Source organism: Ammospiza caudacuta, chromosome 6, assembly GCF_027887145.1.
Source record: "Ammospiza caudacuta isolate bAmmCau1 chromosome 6, bAmmCau1.pri, whole genome shotgun sequence".
In the NCBI taxonomy this organism is placed as follows: Eukaryota; Metazoa; Chordata; class Aves; order Passeriformes; family Passerellidae; genus Ammospiza; species Ammospiza caudacuta.
In genome coordinates this window covers 29,037,209-29,062,477 of record NC_080598.1, presented here as the reverse complement: position 1 = coordinate 29,062,477, position 25,269 = coordinate 29,037,209, and the positions used below count along the sequence as shown (strand labels likewise).

At 42.1% G+C, this 25,269-nt stretch overlaps 1 protein-coding gene across 1 annotated transcript in view; it reads left to right on the top strand.

Moving 5' to 3' along the window:
* The first annotated feature begins 3,570 nt into the window (after positions 1 to 3,570).
* The window catches only part of RPAP1 (RNA polymerase II associated protein 1), a 35,753-nt gene continuing 14,054 nt past the window's right edge, over positions 3,571 to 25,269 (top strand). The window contains exons 1-14 of the mRNA XM_058807024.1: positions 3,571 to 3,760; positions 4,645 to 4,793; positions 5,329 to 5,421; positions 6,738 to 6,918; positions 8,968 to 9,144; positions 11,941 to 12,147; positions 15,570 to 15,685; positions 16,100 to 16,198; positions 16,743 to 16,844; positions 17,660 to 17,827; positions 20,095 to 20,277; positions 21,977 to 22,111; positions 22,289 to 22,468; positions 24,454 to 24,611. Coding sequence (XP_058663007.1) covers positions 3,571 to 3,760; positions 4,645 to 4,793; positions 5,329 to 5,421; positions 6,738 to 6,918; positions 8,968 to 9,144; positions 11,941 to 12,147; positions 15,570 to 15,685; positions 16,100 to 16,198; positions 16,743 to 16,844; positions 17,660 to 17,827; positions 20,095 to 20,277; positions 21,977 to 22,111; positions 22,289 to 22,468; positions 24,454 to 24,611 — 2,138 coding nt within the window. The remainder of the gene's footprint in view (positions 3,761 to 4,644; positions 4,794 to 5,328; positions 5,422 to 6,737; positions 6,919 to 8,967; positions 9,145 to 11,940; positions 12,148 to 15,569; positions 15,686 to 16,099; positions 16,199 to 16,742; positions 16,845 to 17,659; positions 17,828 to 20,094; positions 20,278 to 21,976; positions 22,112 to 22,288; positions 22,469 to 24,453; positions 24,612 to 25,269) is intronic.

Below are 25,269 nucleotides of genomic sequence, written 5' to 3'. Positions count from 1 at the left end.
AGATATTCTAGAACCTGGATGCAATCCTGTGCCCTGTGATCTAGGATGACCCTGCTTGAGCCGGGAGGTTGGACCAGATGATCAGCTGTGGTGCCTTCCAAAATTGACTTGTTCTGTAAGAAGAGCTGAAAGTTGACCAAGCACTAAAATCAATAACCAACATTAAAATCAAAGCTCCTGCAAGTTCCGACAGCTCTCTCATAGTTTCTAATAAAGCTTGGCACATATTACAAACATTAAGTCATGAATAATGAATTACAGCCATGTTCACAGAGCTTTTTTCATCTGCTCTCCCAAAACACGCCCGGTGTCGGGCCCGGCCACGCCCTCCGGCACAGCTCCTGCGCGGACACGAATGCGTTTCTGTGTGCCAGTGTTGGGACCCAGGGTAGCGCCGGCGGAGCTGCCCTGGGCCGCACAAGCGCAGGGCGAACCCACAGCGCCTCCGGGGCCCCGCCAGGAGCCGGGGGACGGGGCCGGGCCGGGCCGGGCGGAAGTGACGGCGGCCGGGCGGAAGCGTGGGCGGGAGCGGCGGCGCCGCGCAGGTGAGTGGCGGCCGGGCTGTGGCGGCGGGGCTGCGGCGGCCGCGGGGCCTCTCCTGCCCGCGGGAACCCCGCGGCGGCGGCGGGGCAGGCCCGGCCCGGCCTCGCTCGGTGTAGCCGGCAGGGGCACAGCACTTGGTCTTTACCCTGGTGTAAAGAGGAGCGCGGCTACGGGCTCCGCGCGGCCGCCGATGCAGTGGCCATGCCCGCCGTGCCGGGGGGTGCTGCGGGATCTGTGCCGCTGTGTGCCTCCCTCCTTCCCTCCCTGCCCCCATCAGGGAGGCCTTGCCAGGCCGAGTCTCCGTCGGCTGGTTGAGACTTGATTCAGAGTAGTTTCTGTAAGTCCATCAGGGCTGTGAACGCGGTGGGAACGCTGGCACGCATTATCTCTTCAGTGTGTTAATAACAGCTGTTGTTTTTAATTTTATTTTGCGCTGTTCTGGTTCCTGTTTATTGCAGAGACTCTCGAGACAAGCTGGGACAGCAGCATTTCTGTTGGCAGGGTGCTGTGTGCATGCACACGGTGTGTGCCCGACAGGCAGGGTCACAGTCACTGTGACCAGCATGAGATGTGGAGCCTCTTTGAGGAGAATTTCTTGCAGCAGCTGACTCTTGTGGCTGGAATTTTTCATCTGTGAGGAGTGTCTTTCCACTGTCTGCCTTTTCTGTAGCAACTAAAAGTGTCAAGAAGACTGTTGGCCATTACAGCATTGTGTGCAGAAAGCATTTTTGTGACAGACCAGAGAATGCATGTCACCATTTTGCAAAAGAGTCAATAATCCTGAGTGAGGCTTTCATTGCCTGCTGATCTCAAGTGGGGAATTTGTGCTTTTCCGCTGCCTGCTGGGCTGCCCAGAAGAGACTGAGAGCAGAGACTCTCTGCTTCTCCTTTTAAATTCTTGCCACAACCAACAAGATCTGAAGAGGTTAATTTGAGACACTAATTGTGACAGCAGGATCTTGTATTCCTCTTTTGCCCAAATCTCATAACTTTATCAAAATGATGCAAAACTGTACACTTGAGAATGGGTAAAAAGGCCTTCCCCAAGGTTCACAAATGACAGTAGCAGTCAGAGAGGATTTTTTTTGCTTCAACGTATACATATTTTCTCTTTTGACTGTGTCTGGTGCATAGATGTAACTGTCTCCCTTTGCGTGTTGGGCTCTGCTGCTGAGGAAGAAAAATACACTGTAAGTGCAGACGAACCACCAGAAATTAAAAAGCCTACCAGTGCTGGAGTTTATCAAGTAAGATGATAGTGTACATAGCAGTCACTATGTAGTGGAGTTCAGAGGTGCTCATAGTCCTTGGACAGCATTTCTGATCCATTTCCTGTGTTCCTAGGACAGTATCTCACTGTGTTGCTTGTGCTGGCTGGCTGGAGGTCCCATCCCTGGCAAACAGATGGTGTATGGTGAGCTTTTAAGTAGCCAGTTGCAAGGCTGGAGGTAACCAGGTTGCAGGATGCTGGGGTTAGCGCTGATCCTCAGGAGTTTGTAGGTCTGTTAGTCCTGTGTGCTTTCTCTGAGCTCTGGTGGGTGGGAATGAGGACTCCTGACAGCCAAGGGAGTGTTGCTGATGTGCTGTATTGGCTCCCATGGGACATGGGAAAAGGTGCCCTGAGAAGAAAGCCAAGAGTTTTCCCTGCATTCATTGTCTGCAGGTCCCACGTGTGTTGAAGCAAAGCCTTCCTGGAAGACCATCCAACCTCATTAACAGTGGCTGCTTGGTTGTCTTCTTGTGCTGACAGTTTTCCCAAGAAACAAAGGCAGTTTGAAGGGGCGCTGTATTTCTTGATCAAGTTTTGATAGGGAGAGACTTGGAGAAGTTTATGTAGAGCTGTGTGTGGAGGAGGCTTCTTGCAGAAAGCTTAGGAGCAGTGTTTACTTCCAACAGTGTGTTTTGTGCCTGTTAAAGCAGGCATGCTCCTCTTTTGGGCTTTGAAGGCTGTGATGACAGGGCAGGGAACACTTGGCTTTGGATGCATGTTCTGCTCCTTATGGATATCAAAGAGGGTCCAAGCAAGCGATGCCTGGCTGTGGGAGCCCTGTTGTGGCAGCAAGCTCCATAAATAAACAGCAAGTAGGTGTGTGCTTATGCTAGGAATACAATGAAATGTATTTGCAAACAGTTTACTTGCTGCCTGTGAGAAGTGGATTGCTGGTCCCAGGCTCTGGGAATCAGATGTGGGGAGCAAGAGTCACCGATGTTTTCCTGCCTAGTAGATGGGAGGTGGAGTAATTGCCTTCCTGGTGAGTTGTCATGTGCATGGTGTGAAAAAGTCTGTATAAATCTCACTGGTTTTTTTCAACCCCAAATTGACCTGGGCAGTGAATGAAGATGATTGGAAATAGCACAGCTTCTGCCAGTAAGGAAAGAGAATGAGAACAGGAGTTCTACATGAGAAAGAAAGACTTCTTTCACTTGGGAGATCTGAGTGAAAAGGAGAGCAAAGAGTCAGGGAGTTCATCGTCCAGCTCTATGTGGAGAGTCTGTTGCATCCTGCCAGGGATCTGGAGGAGATGGTGTGCTGGAGGGGGATGTTTATGTGATACTGTGCCTCTGAGAATCTTGGTTGGCATTGATAATTGAGCAGCTCAAATCTGTTGGATTTGAGTTGCTCAATTATCATCTTGGACAAGATGTTACTCTGACTTTGCGAATCCCAGGCCGTGTTGTTGGCATTCTGGCAGTGATGCACTTTTTGTCTGTCTTTTTACTGGCTGGATGCCATTGTGCTCCTAGCTGGCTGACAGACCTTGTGCAGGCTTGTGAAGTAGCCTTTTGTTCAGCAGTGAAGAGCAGGATTCCGTTTGTGTGGGACTCCTGTTTAAGTGTTTATGTTCAGGTGATCCTGAAGTAGGGGTTCTGTGGTATGTACAGAAATGTAAGCGTGCGACAAAAATGAGTTTTCCCGTGCTGTCTCCATTCTATCTCCAGGAATTCCAGTTGTTTTACCCATTTTCCATGTTTTGGAGTCCTGTGTGAAAAGCACGTGTGGCTGGGCTGCAAGAGCAGGAAGGCAGGATGCTGTCGAGACCAAAGCCTGGCGAGTCCGAGGCAGACCTGCTGCGCTTTCAGAACCAGTTCCTGGCAGCCAGAGCTTCACCTGCAGTGAAGATTGTGAAGAAAGCAGACAAGAGGAAAGGGAAGGAAGGGAGCACAGATGCTGAGAGACCCCCACTCCAGGACAGCAAAGATGTAGTCATGTTGGATGGTAAATTCATTTGTTTCTTTGAATTACTAAGATTCTCTGTCTCTCAACCTAGTGTTGCTTTTCCCTTGTCTCTGTGCCCTTCTTTCAGTATTATTTATTCCTTAGCCTTGGAAATTGGCTTGTCCAATGCTGCTAGCATCCAGTAGAACCACCCTTGGTGCCTTAGTCCAATTTATCAGCTGTCTGTGGTACCTTGCCAGCAAGAGGTGTTTTCTGTAATTCGTGCTGTTGAACTCTCACTGCTTATTTTGCCAGCTATCCAGACCCAGTGTCTTTGAGATTTACCTCTCCTAGCTGCTCCAGTTTTCAGCCAGCAGATCTGGCTTGTTTTTGTTTTCTCTATCAATAGTAGCTGTAACACTTTTGTCATGTGCTTGATCTCAGAAGCACAAGGTGCTTTTTTAAAAGCAGCAATATAAACCTTGCAGTACTTTGTTCCAGGTAGAGGAAATATGATCTGATTATAGCAGGTGAAAAGAAGTTTGTTCATGATCATACAAATCCCTCACATTTAACAGTTTGCAGCAGAAATATGCTCTTTTATGCCTCAACACAACGTGCAAGGACAATACTTGTTTCTATACAGCCTTGCTACTTCCCTTAATACTTGCAGTGAGATCTCAGTACCCTTTCCTGCTTATGGAGCTCTTTGGAAAGACCTTGTGCCAATACATAAATAGAATCTTCAAGCATGTTTCTCTTCACTACACCCTTTAACTTAGAGACAGGGGACTCTTAAGCATCTTATTGCTTCCTTATCCTTATTTCTCACTAGAGGAATAAAAGGTGTATTAGGAGGCTTTGGTCTGGTACCTACTGCACAGTGGTTGTACACAATAACTTGACTGCTTTTTGTTTTCCTTGTTATTGCTTCCCCTCCTCAGGTTTTCCTGACACTCTCCCAGCTCTAACTCCAGCTCCTCCAAAAAAGTCCAAGATCAAAAGTGCTAGTGTCCACTTTGAGGATGAAGATCCAGAGGAAAGATTGGACAGTCATGATCGACACATTACAGCAGTCTTCAGCAAAATTATTGTATGTCTGTCTTTTGTGTGATGATCTACTGTTTCTTTATTTGAATGCTCTGAACGAAGCAGGGATGAAGGGCTCTGTGGCTGCTTTTTATTTCTACAGTGTAATGAAGCAGCACTGTAGACCAGTGTCCTGGAGCACCTTGAAAGAAAAAAGCTCTTTGGGTGTATTTTTTTCTTGTCAGTTAAATATACTTTCAGATCTACCTTCCAGCCCTGACTGCCTACAGGTCACACTGATTGCATGCAGGCATGTGCTGTAGTGTGGATTTGGGTGAGTTTCTGGACTCTGCTGGGGATGTTCTCTGTGCTTTGCACTGGCCTAGGTTTTCCTTTATCTGATTCTTTGAGTGATGCATGGAGTTTGGCAGCCCAGTCTTTTGGAAAATAGTCTCACTTTGTCTCTGAATAAGCACAAGGTATTCTGAGCCTGATGACAGTGTGAGCTGCAGAGCTGGGAGATTTTGAGCCTGCTCTCAGTTAAATATACAAACATGTCTGGCTGTTGCAATGGTTTTACAGGGCTTGAATTTTTTCAGGAACGAGACACCAGTGCAGTAGCAGTGACCATGCCAGTGCCCACGGGGGACCCATTCCCAAGGACGTTTCACCGCTCCGAGATAAAAAGTGAGGTAAGATTAGGAGCAGATGTTTTAGGCTACCTTCGTTAACAATTAAACTTTCTCCCATTAAATCCTAAATGCTTAGTGGGGCTTGGTAGGGCTCAAAATAACCAATTTAGTATGCTGAAGATTATGAGCTAGCTCAATGTATCTGTGGCATTTCCACCTGGGGGAAGGAGAGAGTTCTTCTACCAAGCTGCCAACGAGTAGCTACTCCATAGCCTGCAGTTAAGTAACATTGGAATCTTCTTAGTTTAGCCTTCTTTGACTAACTTTATAAACGTGGGTCAAATCTGCAGTGCTGTAATAGAATTGATCCTGTTCTGCTTGTTTTTCTCTGAGGAGCAATCTCTATTGCTTTGTCCACCAGGTTCTTATTGAAATCGCACCTGATTTCTCCTCCATAACATTTGAGTATGGTTGGTCAGGTTATCTTTAGCAGTGCTTTTTGATTTTGACATAATTATTTTCTGAGACTGTAAAACTGGAAGCCATGGTTGCTATTATCAGTCATTGCAGTAGTAGCAAGGACTGCTAACTGAGTGGGAGTCAGATGCTGGGAGTTGGTATGTGATTGACAGCTGTGGTTGCTTTTGAGGAGGTAGCTTATTTTGAAGGGTGAGAGTAATACTTTTTAAACTACCAGTTTTGCTTATCTGATGTAGAAGCGCTCAAAGCAGCTACCAAATGTTCAGACTGCCTTTTAAGCTTCTTCTCTGGACTGGAGACATGCAAGAGATTTTTTGCTTAGTCTCCTTTGGATTTCCTGTGCATCCTCTGTGCAAGGCTGTTCAGAGGCATGCCCTTCCATTACCTAGGCAATCAACACAGTAATTTAACCAGGATTATTTTAGCACTACTTGCCCACTTCTTACTGTGTAGATCTCTTCACCCTGCTGCTCACTAATCATCTTATAAGAAGCCTGTTCCAAGCATGTGGTGAGCACAGTGTTGTACAGCCCATTTATACTCAGAAATCCAAGGTATTCAGCTATGCAGAGCTTCTGAACAGCAGGAAAGCTGTAACTATTGTGTTTGGTGACATTTTAGATGTATTTTCCTTGCTTGAATTCACTTATAATTAATCATCTTCCTTCTCTAGATGCCAAATGATCCATGTCTTTGTCTCTCTGTCATAGCAGTAAACTGTGTGCTAAAAAATATTCACATGTGCACAGAAAGGGACAGGTGACTGCCAGCAACCTCCCTATATCGTGTCCCAAAGTCTGATCTGAGGGTGTCTTTAGGATCACATCACCTGTTAATGGCAGGTGTGTAGGGAGACTCTGGATAGAAAAGTGAGTACGTGGCTTCCCCGTTTGCAGGTGCAGCTGGGATCTGGAAAAAAAAGCATCTTTGCACAGAAGATGGCAGCAAAAAGAGCTGCTGAAAAGGCACCGACGGCTCCCTCTGCTGCCGAGTGCGTGGAAGTACGATCAGCTGCTCCGGATGCCTTGGATCCTGTGGGATCCGTGGGCGAGGCGCCTCTCCCCGGCAGCAGGGGTGGTAAGTGGAGAAGGTTCTGCTCATCCAACTGACCGTATTTACATAGTCTTAGTAACCGTAACGTCAGCGCACCACGTTTTTAAATTAGGGTAGCATTGCTGTCCTCGGTTTAGGAATCTCAAGGTCAGTTGGAATGTCTGTATTGTGGCTATGATTTGAGATGGTCTGAGATCCAAACAAAAAATTCTAAGGAGAAAATTCTGAGATGGTTATAAAAATTTGGTTCGCTTTCTCCCTGGTTTCCTTTTTACTTCACACAGGAAGCTAGATTTATTTTTCAAGGTTCTTGTCCTCCTTTCCCTTTCTGTTTGTTATATGTAAAGTTTTTCTTGTTTCATCACTGATTTCCACAATTTTGGGAAGAGAGTGGTTCTGTGTTGAAAGTGTTTGAGACCACTGTGATGTGGGTTCTCACTCCTACTGAAAGGTTTGAAAGCTCAGTTTTCTGTCACCAGATCTGCTGCCATGAGACTGTGGCTTTGCTCCATAAGGGGTGCTGTGAAGCAGTGCTGATGAGTCACTGCCACCTCCAGCAGTTACTTGTCTGACAGCAACGTGACAGGGAAAGATGAAGTCAGTTCAACTGTTACCAGCATCTCCAGGCTTTTTTTTATTTGTGTTGTCTGGGACAGTCCAGTTTGCTTAGGAGCACCCTGTGTCTGGGTTTTACCCTGACATGCTCTTTTTCACATTGAAATAGAGGCAAGATGTCATTTGAAGATTATCACCATTAGGCTAAGGTTTGTGTCAGCCCTGCCCCCTGTTAGAGAATTGATAAGAGAACTGCCAGATGTGCTGTGTGTGCACAAACCCACCATCCAGGTCACTAAACTGTGCTTAGTGTATGTCCTGTTATAATTGGACATGTATAATTCTGTCTGAGAAAGCTGAAGGGGAAATAGAGCAGCCATATAGCTGTCATCCTCTTGAACATGAACCCTTTTAAACTGTAATAACATGACAGAGAGACTACAAAATTCCTTTGCCTCTTCAGCCAGACTGTTGTGGCAGGATCACTAGAAGCAAGAGAAGAGGGGGAGCTTAATTTCTTGCAGTAACAACGTATTTGTTTGTTGTAATAGTTTAGTTGCTGATGTTGGGAGGTATGCTGAAGCTTTTGCCAGGTCACCCTGTCTTATCTCTTTCTGCTCTATATGCACAACAACTGTGCAATGACATCAAATCTTCCCGGTGTTATGTTGAGAGTCATTGCTGCTGTTTGAACAGGGATTTGATGCTTTCAGGCCTGGCTGGTTATGGGCATAGGGATGGTCCAAGTCAATATATGGAGCATATGAACAAAACATACGCAAAAAAGTTGCAAAGTCAGATCCTTGTATAGTGGGTTACAGAAGAGCTGGAGGGTCTCACATTGACCAAAGGAGCATGTTACCTGGTGCAATGGTTAAATGAAATGAACATTTAAAATGGATTTAGATCAGATGATAAAGGAGACTCAATTTTGTTCAGAGTAGGAGGAATGTCCCTTGCTATAACTTCTAATATGTTTAACCCTTGAAGGTGACTATAGGACATTGTTAGAAGCAAACATGCCTGTGTTGAGAATTGATCCTTTATCATCTGGAAGCTGGTTTACCTCATCTAATTCTCTGTCTTACTCAGCAACTATTTACTAGGTCATGGTTCAGCTGGCATACGAATGTGGGTTCAGGCATTCCTGGGCAGAGAAATAATCTAGTATTCACTAGGTTGGAAGAATGCTCTGATGCATCAGTTGTGAATTATACTGCAGTTTACCTTTTTATGCTGTTGCTTTGCATTAAAGAAGCATAATTTCTTTTCCCTGCCATCTTCCTCAATCTCCCAAAGAAACAAGCTGGAAATTATGTCAACATGTTTGTTGTAACATGGAATGAAAGCACAAATGGTTTACTTTTGTTTGAAGTTAAGCTAAACTTCTTTATTTCTGTTCTAACTTTACTACCAAGGTAAGGAAAAAATTATGCAAGCCTGTTAATGACAGAGTTGAGATTTATTCATGATGCTGTAGACACAGATCACTAACTGCTTTCTCTGCTCTTCTTATAGATAAAGATGATGACTTTTTGACCTCTCAGCGTCCTTGTCTCATAACGGGAGAGGGTCTTGGAAGCCAAAGGAGTGAGCAGGAAGCTCAAGCTATTCACAAAGAGAACTTGGAGAAGCTGCAGTCCATGTCTGAGGAAGAGATCCTGCAGGAGCAGGCGAGGCTTCTGGCTCAGCTGGGTATGTGCTTCCCAGGGTCAGCTTTAGAGTTGAGGCAACTTATTGAATGTGTAGGTGTCCCAAAGTCTTAGCAAATTCACAGGTCAAGGATGGGAACTTGGAATTCCTGCTCATTCCATATGTGGATAATCTTGCTTCCATGTCATGTCAATAGCTTATGAGTAAGAACTAAGTGTGAAGAAATTAAATAGTGTTTATTTTTCAGTGAAGGTTGGTTTGGCTTAAGTCTTTCTTGTCACCCCTCTGCTGTGGGTTAAGATGATCCGTGAACTTTATTGACTTGCACTCCAAATACATGATTGCACATAAATGTTTAAGGTCCTAAACTGTAATTTTTTGAAGCTGATAAGAAGCAGTGTCAATAGCAATGTTGAGGTGAGAAAGAATCCTTGGTCTTCCCCTCCAAAATACCTAAAACTTGGGCCAGAACTGTCAGTACCCGGATAGGGAGAACATATGGGCATGTGGGAGATTTCAGTTCAAACCGATACTTGTAGAGCAGAAAAACTTGAAATTAGCCTTGACTTTTAGAAAAAATGTTTTAATTTTCACACTGTTGGGTACAGGCATATTCTAGCAGGGGTCTGGTCTCTGGTTTGGAGCCCTGTCCGCAGTGGTGCTCTGAGAATGCCTGTCACTAGCAGCTGATGACAAGGTAGAGGAGAACACTGAATGTGGTGTGTTTGATAAGACTTCATATGATCTGGGCCACTGCAACACTTGCTGGTGTTAGTTTGATGAATTTATATGCTCAGGAAGAGCAGATGTACAGATGTAGGTGGCAGACAAGGATTTTTTAAATTCTCATGATTTCAGGTCCTCTAGCATCAAATTTAGATATGAGTGGCATTTTAGATGCATAAGTCTCTTGTGGGTTCAGCTTAAAGATCATATTAATTATCTTGACTTCATTGCAAGCAACATGGGTATAACTGGAAACGTGGCAGAGGAACTACACCAAATAATTGCAGCCAGATTGTTTGGGTACATCCTTCATTCAGAGACCCAAGTATTTTATTTGGCTTCACTGCTTATAACTATGGCACGTGTATGAAAAATACCCTGATTACATACTTGCTTCTTGTGAGTGATTTGTGATTTTTTGCTCCTTATCCCCACCACTCTGTCCTTTGGGATATTAGTGAAGTGAATACTTAAAGAGTTGAAAAAGGATGGGATGTATTGTAAGCATTTTTCAACAAGATTTTCTGAAGCAATGTATTTTTATATGCCTTGTAGATTACAAGGGTAGATACTTTAGTCTTTTGAGGCCTTAAAGAAACTGGGGGTAATTTTGGAATTCCCAGAATATCTGTGGGTAGAGAATTATACATGATGAAACACTCCTAAACTAAATTGCTGACTTACAGGTGGATTTAGGAGCTGGACAGGCACAGAGCTGTGAATTAAGGAGACTTTCTCCAAATTTGGGAATGTGAATGATTTGTGCATGTTAAATGCTGTCCAGTCCCTGAATTAACTTCTTGGTTATGAAGCAGAGGATACTCCGTGGTGTGAAGTATGAGAATGGGTACATAGTTCTATGCTGGGCAGTGTCTTATTGTTGGTACTGTGCTGGTTTTGTTGGTGGAGACTGGACAGAAGTAGGCTTCGTTTCTGATATACTGTGCACAGATTGACATCAGTGACTTTTTTGTCACTGAGTGAAATGATGAAATAATGAGTGCAACTGTGAAGTGCAAGAAAGTGAGAGCTCTTGCCTGCATTCAGAAAAAATAGGAATACTTTAATGAGACTGGGCTGAATGCCTGTTCTTCACCAAGGACAGTTTAAACTGCATCATTGAGGAGAATGTGCAGCAATCATGAGTGTGGGATAGATGTTTCAGAGACACGGGAGTCATTTTTCAGGTGACTTATCTCAAGTACAGAGCATTTCTCAACTGCTTGTCCTTTGTCCTCCAAAGAATAAATAACCACTGTAGGTGTTATGTTCTACTTTATATATCTCTGACACTGCTAACTGGAGTATTTCTGTACCTCACTGAGGCACAATGCACAATCTCTTACTGTTCACCTCTGGCATAAGCATCCCAACACCATCTTTTGGAGAGGAGTGTTCAGAGACAGTGCACTCCATCCAAAATGATGTGGGATATCTGTAGCAGATCTGAAAGTAAAATGATGATCTTAGAGCTATATGAACATAATCTGTCCTTCAAAACACATCTACCTCCCAAATGTTTCTCTTCAAAGCATGAAGAGAATGGTTGTGTCATTTTTCTGGGTGTTGTCAGACCATAATTGGAATGGAGAGTCAGTTCAGGACAGTCAAAGATCACTTTGTAACACAATATCTGAGCTAGAACTTGCAGTTCTACAGCAATTCAATAAAAATTAGCTAATTCTTTTTATGGGGTCTGTCATGTGTATTCTTCTTGTGTTCAGATTGATGCCACTGGCAGGGACCACAGACCAGAATTCTCTCCACAGTTTATAGTCATGCTTAGATGTCCCATTTGAGTGGCAGTGAGGGGAAAAGAAGCAGTTATCTTTATTTGTAAGTTGGGAAAATAGAATTTCTGTGGTTGCTTTACCCTGAAAGACATTTATCAGTTCTTTCTCTGGTGTCTCCTCACCAGACAGTTACACCCACCTTATGTGTCTAAGGGGTCATGAAGCAGTGGAGGGCCTTAGTTTGAAGAGAAGTGACAGCTGGTAAGAGAAAGAGGACATGTAGAAAAGACTGAAACATAAATAGCAGAAGCTATAGGCATGTGAAGTATTTTGAGACTTTCTGTCACATCTCTGTCTGTCTCTTTGTCAATACTTGCAGATCCCAGTTTAGTTGCTTTCTTGAAATCACAACGTGGTAACAATGAAGGCCAGAAAAAGGAATTAAAAATGGAACTGAACAGACCGGAGGAGTTTGTGGAATCTCTGCATGTGGCTCAGCATGGTGTAAGATCATCTCTTTCCATGCAGGAGTCGGGTCTGGAAGAACATGTAAGGAAGGAAGAAAATATGAAGGTAGAAATCATGGGTAAGAAACAAAGTACATATTGTGAATTTTCTGAGCAGAAATACAAGATTTGTGTGGTGTTTACATCAATCTACTTTGTAGTGATCCAAATCTGAATTTTATCATTATATTTAAAAAATACGTATTTTGGGTTCAAAAAAGACGTCTCTAGATGGGCTCCAGAAATTAGAAAGGTGGTACATTATGTAATGGAAGTGGCCTGTTCATTGGGAGATCTTGTTTTTTGAAATTTGTTCTAAGGCCTCTCAAGGGAAAATGTGTGTTAAACTAGGCATCATTGCTCTTCTGTTCAGTCATGTGAACAAGGAAACAGAAGAGTGTAGTAGTGAGATTCATCTGGTGCCTGAATAATTTCTTTTAACTGGTACTGGTTAGAGACAAGAGTGTGTTGGGTAGGTAAGGGTTAACAGTTTGTTCACAGGATAGCACAGAGATGACAATCACTCTCACTTCAGGGAAACTACTCATATAGAGCATGTATTTCTTAGTGTGACATTGCTCCTGATGGCCCCACTCTGTGTCTTGTATCTCAGAAACCACCCAGTGATTTTCACAGAACAGGGTTATTTTCTTTGTGCTTTGGATGTAGAATGTCCTGCTTTTCATGGAGTGCTACTGAACTATTGCCTCTTATGACAGAACCTTTTAATGCTCAGTATGTGCCTGTGTGAGGAGAAAGCTGCTTTATCTCCAGTAGCTAGAGCAACCCCATATATTCTCATGGCACAGAAAGGACTAGCTTTCCATTTAGACTTCTGCTCTTACTGTTGCTTTCCTCACTGCATTTTTTCTTTAGCAATTTCGTTTTCTCTGTTGTGATTTTTAAGCTTCCATTGTCATTCCCCCCCACTTTTGTTCCTAACATACTTGTCCCGCAATTTCATGTCAATTTTTGCTTTTCTCCATCTCTTGATTCTCTCTTCCTATGAGTCCTTTGTGTTCCAGTGTAACCTGCAGAGTGATTAAAGAAGTCTCTGAATCACTTTGGGATTTCAGCTTGATGTTTGCAAGAGATAACAAGTACCATTTTCCTGCTGAGAGGGATGAGTCTGTCAGTGTATATGTGTGTGTGTACATGTGCACAATAAGTAAAGCTCAGCCTCTTTTTGAGGAAGACACTTCACTGAACAGTCCTTTTGCAGTTTCTCCCCAAGTTTTACTTTTCCACAAATCCATCTTTAATTAAGAGATTATTTTTAGTTCTTTTTAGTCCCAGAAGAACTGAGTGCATAAATAGCACCAGGTCAAGTGACATCTTTTCATCTCCTGAGAGCAATAGAAGCATGTTGTTCAGCCTGTAATGGTAATAATAGTAATGCTCTTGGGGATAGCTGAGTGTCTAAAACATTGTGTGCTGACATCTTTTGCCTCCTACAGAAGACAGCACAGAAGAAAAAGAGGAGTTTTTCCAGGATATTTGGAACAGCAAAGGGTGAGCTGAAACACAGTTAAAAAAAGGGAAGCCTTTTCAGTACCTTAGTTTATGCCTGCAGCCCATTTTGTCCATTAGGAGATGTAAAAATTAATTTGACATTAGCACTTATTGTTGGAATTTCAGCATCTGTTTATACTCAGAAGTAAATGCAGAATATGAATAGCCCAGCAGAAATGGCCACACTGAATTTCTGGTGATGACACAAAGCAATAAGATTGCTGAAAAGTCATACGTGCCTCTAGTGACATAAAAGACTACTGTTTATTAGAGGCAAAATAGGGAAACTTTATCCAGCAACTTGTAACCTTATCAAATGGAAAAGTAAATTCTGTCACTGAGAGAAAACAGGAAGCAAAGCAAAAATAAGAGTGGTTGAGTGGTAGCCTTTAATGTAACCCAAGTCTGAGAAAGTTCAGTGCAAATGTTGCTGTCACACTGCCAGCTTGTGCTTCTGTAAAGGGATTTCTCAGTAACAGTCTGCTGATGCCTTGAAATACATATCCATCTTTTCTTGTTGACAAGATCATTGTACTAAGGGCTTCTAGTAACAAGCATAATCTTATTCATAAAATGATTAGCTCAACCCTGTCAATTTAGTGATTAATAGAGAAAACATTTTGTTAAATTACAAATGTCGATATATTTTGTTTTTTTCTGCTGATTCTATTTCCTCTCATGTTGCATCTACCACCCACAAACATTCCACTTTGGTACATTTCAGATGCTTTTTCCTTCACTTCAATTAAAATGCATGCTGAGCCTTTGGCTGAAATTCTGCAGAACAGCTTTCTGGCTGAGCAAGATAACTCTGTGCTTGGTTCCTTGCCTGATTCAATACCACACTGATCATAAAGATGAAGCTTCATTCTGGAGAGGATGAGTGCCTTTCTTGAAAGTTTATCTGCTAATTGGAAGAAAGTAAAAGGTTAAGTTTCAGGCCAGTTATCAGCAGGAAAAGATCTGATGAAAGAAGAGCATCTCTGTGGGACTCATTGTTCCTTGCAAGAGAAGACCGGAGTGCTAGGATTAATAGCTGCAATGCAGTTGAGTTCTGGGCTGCTCCAGCAGGAGTGATCTAATGCTTTCCATGCCCTTAGGGGCTGCCTGTTGCTGTCCTTACACATGCTTTCTTTTGAGGTAACAAAAACGTCTTAGCTCATCTCTTCTTATTTTGGTTTGCGGTAGTATCCTAGTAGCAAAGCCTTTCCTGGTTAAATGTCTCTGGTCTCTTCACTTGTGAGATTCTTCCACATGGTGATGTGTCTCTTTCCTAGGGCAGCTGTTGTGATGTCAGGCACCAACGAATGTCTTGTTTCTCAAATTCTTGTAGTCAAAGCTCTTTATAAAGCTAAATTAGTAATTTCTTCCTTTAGTATTTGCACCTTTGAAATTCTTGTTCAACTGTCCAGTTTCCCCACTGAGCTGTCTGTGGAAAGCTGTGCAAATGCTGATCTCTTCAAGCCTTTAGAGAGGGATACTGAATAGCAGCATCACAAATGCAACCAAAGCACAAATATTGAGCTGCCTTCAGTGTATCTAGGCTACAATCTTGCTGGGTTCCTATAATTTGCTGGGACTCTGCTTTAATACTTTTCAATTTCATGTCCCCCCTAACACTCTTCCTTGAGTGATACTAGTTTCCTTTGTCAAAAGTATGCCTGATAGTATTTTTTCTGCACTGGTTCTGATAATTTTGCCTTACTTGTGTCCTGACTTCTGTTCAACTTCTCCTAAATTAGCATTGTCTGAATTTCGTTACTGTGCTGTTTGCTTCCTCTTCTTGCTCTCATGAAAGATGAAAATAGCTTTAAACCTTTGATGTTTATGCATTAGACAACAGTCAGTTTGAAAACGGTTTTCTTTTTATTTTACATAATCTTATATTTGATACAGTCTTTAAGCTGAGTAGCTTGGCAAAGAAGGAATAGTATTTCCTTCATCACTGCCTTGGAAGGTAAGACTGACATTTTTTTCTTCCCACACAAAGATGATGATCTGCCTGTGAAGCCCAGGAAGGAGTGGATTCACATGGACAATGTAGAGTTTGAGAAGCTGGAATGGATGAAAGATTTGCCCTCACCTCGGCAGAAGAAAACCAAAAAGGTTTGGAAGCAGAAACTGATACTTTGCATGTCTGTGTCTGGATCATGCTTCTCAGCAGTAACAGTTGTGAAGGCTTCAAAAACGAGTCCTCTGGCTGCTCAGTCTGTGGACTTCCATCAGGTTGAAAGATTCCCCATTTTCTTTCACGAATGGAATGATACAGGATCAGTTCAGTCTGTAGCAACCCAGGAGAGCTAGGAAGTGAGAGTCTAGCCATTGTAATCTGGGATGAAACAGATGTAAAACTGAGAAAAAAGGAAAGATAGGGGTATATTTTTAAAAAAGAATTTGAGGCCTGAGGAGTTTTTGAACTGTTATCTTCTGGCAGGTGATGTAAAAAGTGTTATTTTAAGAGATGAATTGAGTGGACAGCAATAGAAAAAATAGTTTTCTCCCTCCATCCTTTTGCCATAGGGAATGCAAGCTCGATTCAGTTTAAAGGGAGAATTGATTCCTGCAGATGCTGATTTGCCAACACATCTAGGCTTGCACCACCATGGAGAAGAGGCAGAGGTAGGTGGGTGTAATATCATAGAAAAGGTACTCATTTCTGTTTTCTGTGTTAGATCTTGTAGATTCCTTTTGTATCAAGTTTTTTAGTGATAAAAGACCCTTCCAAAAGTGCAGTAATTTTTCTTTAGAAACAAACTCCTGAAGACAAGTCGTGTCTGCATGCATGAACTGCATTATTTCCAGAAGACTGTTGATGCTTTTTCTTTTAATGCTATTAAAGTTCTGTGGTGTTGGAAAAAGGTGTACATACTTCCTTTGCTTAAGAAGTTCAATTTTCTCCTTTGACATCTAAGATTAGAATCTCTTCTGCAATTGCCACAAAGTGGTAACAACATTGGCTTGCAATTTATCTTCCCTTATGCAGTGTGTAAAATAAGGTAATATAAGGTAAAGGTATAAATATAAGGTAAAATATATAAAAATATAAAAAAATTTACCTTATATAAATATAAGGTAAAATAAGGTAATCTTATTTTAAGGGGCCTGTGTTTAGCTGTAGCTGAGGGTGTTTTTTGGTTTCTTTTTGTTTCCCCCTGCCATTTAGAGAGCTGGTTATTCTCTGCAAGAGCTCTTTCATCTGTCTCGCAGCCAAGTTACACAACAGAGGACGCTGGCTCTGCAGGTCTTAGGTCGTATTGTTCAAAGGGTAAGTCACTTCAAGAAATTTCTCCCCATAACTCAAGTTTCTGGTGGATCAGGGCCCAGATTCTCTGGTACTAGTTGTTTGTTTTCTGCAGTTCTGCTGTTCAGTGAAGATGAGCAAAGTCACCAACAGGGCATTCTGTTCCACTGAGGATCCTTACTGTTAGATAAGCTAAGTGTTGGGATGTAACAAACTGAGATGCAGGTTTCTCTGGATAATTCCAGACTATTCTTCTCCCAACATGTTGTTTCAGGTGCTGTTCAGCAGCAGTGGTGTAATTTCAGTTCTCTTGTTAATTTGTATGCACATTGATTTTTTTAAATGTTATTTTTGTGACAAGCCTGTTCTTGGCATTGACCCTTTCACTCCTGTTGTCTGAGCCAACTTCATGATGTGCATTTTCTGTAGGAGGTGAGAAAGAGCCAAGCCTACTCATAGAGCAATGTGCCAAGGGGAAAAAGCAAAATGAATACTTATGTGCACATTTCTATCTAACTTTTGGGGGAAGTGCTAACATTCCCTCTAATGGCACTGGAATAGAGAAGAAGGAATTTGGTGATTTTGAGAAGGGTGATGGAGTCAAAAGATGAGTGCAGACTTTAGAAAGAAGGGTTTCTTGCACTAAGGAACTGCAATTGTGTTCTTCTGTAGAATGAATGGAGGATAAACTATAGGAAGAATAACCTTCACACAGTTCAGCAGCTTTATAGTACAAGTGGAAAGAGGCAAAGATGTAAAATGTTGAGATGTGACAGCCCAGAGATGTATCCAGCTGAGATGACACAGCCTTAACCCTGGCTCTGTCTGGCACTTTCCAGGCCAGGGCTGGAGAGTTTGCTTCCTCGTTGAAGGGCAGCGTTCTGCGTCTGCTGCTTGATGCTGGCTTTCTCTTCTTGCTGCGCTTCTCGCTGGATGATGCGGTGGAAAATGTCATGGCAGCATCTGTTGGTGCTCTCCAGGCTCTGCTGGTGTCACTTGAGGATGAGGTAAGATCATCACTCAGAGCCTACGTTTGATTTAGGCTGAGCTGTTTACCGGGATCAGAATGAGAGGACACATTGTAAGTAGCTTGAACAAAGGTTTACTGGACATGTTAGCTTAATGGTGAGTAGAATTTGTCATTGCTGTCCTTTGAGACAGATGATGGAGTGTGTTATCCCAGTTTGAAGAATTCAGGCATCTTTTTATCTCACTGTTTGAATTACCTCTGCCCTATGATTAAATTCAGTGCATGCTGCTGAGTTTCTTCTTTTTATATCTTTGCAACCTAGATCAGATCACCACTAATGTATGTGTAGAATTTTTTTTTAATATGTTCCCTTTGGTTGTTTTCTTATTTCATAGTTTTTCTGCTTCTTAACAGATTAAATATTCTCCGTGCTTTCCTTTATGCCTCATAATAATGCTGTTCTCTTTTTCTCTCATTGTCCATTTTCTGCTGTTCCCATGTGTTTTTGTAACACTGATGCATACCTAATTTTGCCTGCTCATGTGTTTATTTTCTCACTGATGCTTTTTCACCTGTTAGAAGGTTGACTTCTTGTAGATTTTCAGGGCTAGTAGACAGCCTAGAGCAGCCAGATTAAGATGTACTCCTGGTTGGACAGAAGCAGTCTGATATAGACTGTCTTCCAAGTACCTTCCTTGAGAGCTGCTTTTCTGTTTAACTGCAAAGGGGCTGGTGATAGAAGAGATGGAGTAGAAGTACCCTGCAACTTTTGCCAGGCCTGTAGAGTTGTCCTAGTGGGAGGCAAGAGAAATGAAGGAGTAGGTAGCTTTCTCCACATTTTGCTACTTTTCTATCTATAAGCCCAGATGAGTCCTGCCCACCCATCGTAGGTAGTTAGTATTATGAATCAGCTTCTTAATGTATTTTTTCTCTTCTCTGATGTTACTCTGGTTTATAAGTGTCTGCAGTGCTCTGATTTTTCAGATCAAAGCTTATGGTGAGATGTTTTGTACATGGGGATTGCTGACTCTTGCTGCCAGAAAGAGCACTGTGAATGCTGTGACAGTATATTTTCTAACCCAAAGAGTCCTTCCTAGAGTCCAGTGTTGCTGAATTTCAAAAGGTCTCTGAGAAAGGGACAGGGTTGGAAGCCTGGTCCTCTGCTCCAGGATTTTTAAGGCAAATAGGATTTATCCACACTATAAACACAGAAGATCAACACACATGAAAATCATACTGTCTGAAGGTTTTGTTTATCCTTCAATGGCTATGGGAAGGAAGCAACTTTCTTTTTGTTTCATTTGATGACCCAGCTACTTCATTTTAATGCTTTCCCTTCTCTTGGTGGAAGGAAGACTATAGTCCCAAACTCTGTATTCCAGATGGACTCATGGCTTCATCCCCTCAAGTCAGGCCTCTTCTGACCATGCCATTCACTCATCATGTTTAGTTCATATTGCATTGGGGGATGTTTTGATGTCTGATAATAGCTTGTGTTTCCTTGGTGCTTGGCAATTGAAGTCTGCCACTACTTTTCTTCTAATGTGATGTTTGTTTCTGATTGTGGGTGCGGGAAATAGAAAATTACAGCAGTTATTAAGCAGTGCAAGCATTTGATTTGGCTGTCTTTCATATTCTAAAACATTTGGGGGGAAGTGGGTCTGTTATGGGAGCAATCCCCTCTCTGAAGAATTGGAACTATTACCCTAGTTGGGCTGTTACCCTAGAACTTGAGAGGCCCTGACACTGTCATCAGCTGTGAACAGAAAAAAAGGGGTTTTTCTAATTGCTTAAGCTGAGGGATGTTCAAACAGAAGTGTAGCAAACATGAACAAATAGACCAAGTAGTCTTTATCATATCAGTTTTTGCATGATCTTTCTGTGTTATTTGTGACCTAGGTTCCTCAGAGGTCCGAAAGTAGGAAGCCAATAAATTTCTGTTTAATGCCTAGAGTCTTGGTAGTTGTTTTATTTATTTATTTACTTATTTATAATCCTATTTTTTCCCAGTTAAACTAGATTTCTGTTAGCTGTGTAATGAATTTAATTCACGTCACAGTAATTCTTTTTACAGGGTTTTTCCAAGTCTGTGTGTGTGTAAGGCCAAAATAAATTCCCTGAAAAAGCATTGAATTCTCCTTTTATATGTTCAGAATAGCTTTTATTGTCTTCACATTTTCTTGGGATTATAAAGGAATCAATAAAGCATTCCATATTCAAAAGCATCCCTGAAAAGTTTTTGTCTTTGTCTTTTTGTTTTTCTTTATAAGAATTTTATTCTGTATGCTTTAACACTCTTTCTAGAAATATCTCGATTGGACTTTCTCATGGTACCAAGGGATGGCTGCATTCCCCTTTGTCCCTAACAATGAGGAGGAAGAAGAGGAGGAAGAGGAAGACTTAAATGGAACAGAGAAATCTCAAAATAAAAAATTAAAGGATGAAAACAAGCCAGACCCAGATGTGGCCCGATATGATGTTGTAAAGGTAAGTACAGAGTTAGATCCAGAATCTTTTTTATGAAAATAGGCTCAGCACAGTGCTGTATGTGCTGTTGAAACATCCACCCTCCTGTGCATGCTGGACAAGAGCATTCTGAACAAGAATTAGAACTCTTTCCTGGCTGTTGGTTATTGTTTTTCTGTCATATATTACCATGAGGATAATTCTATTGGTCTCTAAAAATGCTGAGGCTTGACTTGTGTGATTTCAGTATTATTAATATCTCTTAACTTCCTCTAGGGAATTCAGCAACAAACACACTGATGACCTGATAAGATGTCCTGAAAGACTGCATGCAGACACGACTTTCAGGCTCACTTACTTGAATTAAAAATGAAAAGGTTCCAGCCATTATTAAAATATCTATATGCACTTTTCAGAATTTAAACTAGAATATTACAGTTACATAGTTCAGAACTAGTAGATTTGTACAGTGATACTCTTCTTTTTTATTTGACATAAGGTGGCTGTTTACCATTTCCCCAAATGTCATGTTTGCATTTCTCAGATTAAGATTTTTACAGTATTCAGAATGAACTCCTCCTGCATTTTAAACCTAATCCTGTATTTTTCATAGGAGATGTAAAACCAGCAAACTTTGTTATCTCGAAACTCAGCCTTGGTGGAACCAATGCACCCCTCTTGCCCGCTGCAATCATTAAAACCTGTGACCACGTGACTTAATCCTTGAGCCTGTGTTTGAACAGCACTTGGTCTAAAAGCATCATTGGGTGCATGAATTACTGTACTTGGGCATTTGGTCTTGTTTAGAGGCTTCATGATTTCAGATGTGTTGTGCTAGGTATGTGGCACTGTTTAAAAAATGTAACAAAAGGGTGGTAGATAGACAGGAGATCAGTTTGTGATTCTGTAAACTGTGTCATGGTTCAGAGTAATTCAGCTTGTTCTAAGTGGGCTGTACTTAGAAGGTATTTGGGATCAAATTCCCCTCTGTTCCCATTGCTGTGCAGTTCCATTTCATGCTTGCTTATTGGCTGTTACAACCCAATTGTTCCCCACAGTTGGAAAAAGAGTATTTAAGCTAGCTGCTGAACTTGGTCAGGCCTAGAGCTACAACGTGCTTGGCTGCAAATTTTTAAAAGTGTCAGTAATATGAATGCATTCCTGATTCTGGGAAAAGGCAAATCCATAAGACCTGCATCACACTGTTATGTAAATTGATGATTTGTTTCTTGGCACTGCCACTGATCATAACAATCACATCATCCCTATGCATCTCTTTTCTTACTGCAAAATAGGAATTTATGTCTGTTCTCTGTTTCTGTCAACTTTCTCTGATGTGACAGGTACTCTCAGGGCGCTGCATTAGCTGGAGGTGGCGTCTAACCAAAATTTTTCAAGGACCACAAGAACCTTTTTCTTTTATAGGGAAGGTTATTCCCCTGTCACTTAGAGTTTTATACTCTGGAAAACACAAGTATCCAAACCCCTCCAGTGGTCTGATTCAGAACAGATCTAAAGCTGTTTCTGCTCTGTTAGATAACTCTTGCTCATTTGCCAGCATACTTGCAAATACACAGAAACTTGTTTCATGACTGCTAATTTTAAAACAGTCTCTGGAGAGGATGTAATCTCCTTTTGGGTTCCAGCAATTGAAGAACAGAGAGCACTTGTTTAGATCCTTACAGATGTTTTTTTTTTTCTTTTTTTTAACACCTTTCAGGGACTTTTGAAGACAAGGATCCAGCACCGGCTGAGGTACATCCTAGAGGTGGTGCGACCTGTTCCATCAGTAGTTCTGGATATACTGCACATCCTCACACATATAGCAAGGCACTCCTCTGAGGCATGCAGCCAGGTAAATCTCCCATTGTATAAGAGCTTGGGAATCATAGAGAAAGGTTTGGAAAGGGAAGAAAGATCAGGTAAAGTTATGCCAGGGAGGTCAGACAAACTTGTCTGTTTTGCATGTGTTCTGCATGTCTGCATGACTGTGCACCTTTAGTTACTTGTGCTCCCTGCTATTTCTCTGCAGCTCCTTGACTGTCCTCGATTGATCGAGACCATTGTCAGGGAATTTCTCCCTACTCAGTGGGATCCCAAAGTGGCTGAACCAGGGTTTTTACTTACGAGTCTCCACGGAATTGCTTGTGCCAGTGCTATGAAGTTCATCAGGGTCTTGGCATCTGGAGGCCGAAATGCAACAGCCAGGCTGGTGAGTGGTTCCTGGAAGAGCTTTTCTGATTGCACAGGCCTTGGTTCTCTATGCCTTACTGCCTAAATAAAGACAGAAAGCTAACTAGAGGTGACTGAGCTGAAGCTGAAGAAATCAGGGTGAGAAAGGTGCATTAGTATGTTTTGATGGAATTGTTGACAGAGTCATAAAAATGATGCTTCTCCTGTACAATGGTAGATGAGCTGGCTTGAGTTTTACTCTGCTTTTTTATGGTTTGTGTAATGGACTCATGTGAAAGTCACAGAGCCCAGCAGGGTGATACTGACCAGGAACAGATGTTTAGAGCATGCATTGATGTGTGATGCTCTGTACGCTCCCATGTTTCAGTGATAGGCAGCATAATACAGTATAAACCAGAGACTTAATCACTATCCTTGTGATTCAACCCTGGTTGAACTTTTCTGCCATTAATTTGTCTTAGTAACTGTGATAATTCATCAGTGTTTTCAACTCCTCTTAACTTCTGGACAAGTTTTCCACTTCAGAGGTAATTGAATTCCCTCATATAGGTTGTCATGCTGGTGCTATAAATGCATGAAACCTACCAAGATCAGCACCCATTACAGTGCAAAGAGCACTTCTTAGGCTTTTTGGTTCACTGTTGTTAATACCACCTAACAAATTGCTACCCAGGAAAATGCTACTGTCAACAGAACACCAGTCTGTGCTGTAAAGTATAGAGAACTGTGATGGATAGTGGGATGTTGAAAGACTTTAAGTCATACTAGGAACATAACAGAGTAAAATTCAGATATTTTTCTACTTCAGGTTTTATGTGCTCCAGGTATTTCAAGGTGTGGAAAAATTGCTTAGAACGTTCCTGACACTCAGGCTTTGCTACTGTTACACTCTCATATGTTCTGTTGCATGCAATTAAATGTGGGAGTGGAAGATAATAAAAAACTAAATCAAAACCATCAATGTAGAAATTTATTTTAGCTAACAACAAAGGTCTTCCATCTTCCTCCTGAAAGTAAATTTGACTTTGACCTCTCTTCTGTAGAAGAGGTGTCAGAATTTATAGTTTTGACTCATCAGCTCCTTTGCTTTCTTGCTGCTGGTGTGCATTGATTTCCCTACAAGAATCTCTAAAGCATTTGAAATTTAAATTACCTATAATATGTCCTTGTGCTATGAAAAAGACATTGTTGCCTCATTTGTTTAGACACAGCACCATAGAAGCTTTTGTATGTGTGGGAGAAGGAAAGAGAAGCTCTTTTTTTATGGTTAAGTAAAAATACCCAGATGTAGGGGAGGATAAAAATTATTTCTAGAGAACTGCAAATGAGTCATGTCATGCCTAATTAAATACCAAAATAACCTCAGAACATTTCCAAGGCATCAAAATTCCATAACCTAATGAAAGTAATAGGCAGGAGGTACCCTTTGCATAAAATAAACACTGAATTATAGAAATACTTAGGTTGTAGAACCTCTGAAACCCATCTAGTGTGACCTTCCCAAAAGAATGTCAGCATCAGTTCAGTACTTTTGTAGACATCTTTTCTCAGAAAATATATCCTTACTAAGCCTGACTAAGAGAGTTGTATTTATGACTATTTAAGGAAGGATAATTATATATATATTTAAATCAGTTAAATGCTGCAGGGAGCATCCAAAACAGGAGTGTGTGTGGGGCAGACAAAGTTCCATCAGAAATTATTTAAGTATAGTTGGTTTGTGTTAGGAATGGATTAGGTACCCCTAGGCATCTCTTGCAGGAATTGTTCTCTCTCATAATAGCCATTGACCATTTAGTGATCCTTTGTAGTCTGCTCCTTAAGATTGCACAAAATAAAAGCAGATTTGAGCAGTGCAAGAAGAGCTCAGAACGAGCTGAATTGAAATCTGCAGCTCTTTGTGTGTGTCAGAGCAATGAAGTAATGATGCATGCAGCTGATGCCCCTTATCCCTTTGTCTTTTTTGTTCTTCATCCTTTTCTTTTTGCTTGGTTTGTTTCACAGCTTAACAGATTTGAGCTGAAGAGTCGGTTGAGTCGCTTTGTAGCTGAGGAGCCTGTGGACGTGCCCCTGCCGAGGGAGGAGGCCGTGCGGCTGAGCACCGAAGCCTTCCGCCTGTGGGCGGTGGCTGCCGCCTACGGGCAGGCCTGCGACCTCTACAGGTACAGCTCCCACCTGGACACCTGGGCTGGGGGCACGACAGAGCAATGGACACCCTGCTCAGGGGGCAGAGAGGGCTCTCCAGGCTCAGTCTCCATTCCCTTCAAAGTGTCTCACCTCACTTTCTCCTGCCTCCTGCAGTAAAACTCAGTTTCTAAGGGCATTCGTGCTGTGTATTGCTTTCTTCTGGTTGTTCACTATCTCCTGTGTTCAAGCTCTGCTATTTTGTTGTTTCTGCTTTACAGTGGGAGACCACTGTAGCTTTTTAGGGCTGCATATTTTTCTGCTTGAAGGGATGAATTATCTGTGCTTGTATGACATCAAAACACGTGGTTTGCAGCACACCCAGGACTGAATGTGCTTGACCTAGGGGCAGTCTGTAGGCAGCAGTCACCACACTGAGTGGGGCAGACTGTGCAGACAAACTTCATGATGCATCGACTTCCAGGTCAGGAGAAGTTCTTGTGCTTGACTGCCAAGGTCTGCACCTGGTGTAGGTCTGACCTGCCTCAAGCATTAAATCTGCTTCCTGTAATTGGAAGAAGAGAGATGGCTGTGGAATTGCTCTAAAGTGGAGTAAAAGGAGGCCAGTATTGAGTTTCAGAAGAAAATTCCCATCCACAGCAGCATTTTGTGTTCTTTGGCACTATCCCATGTATG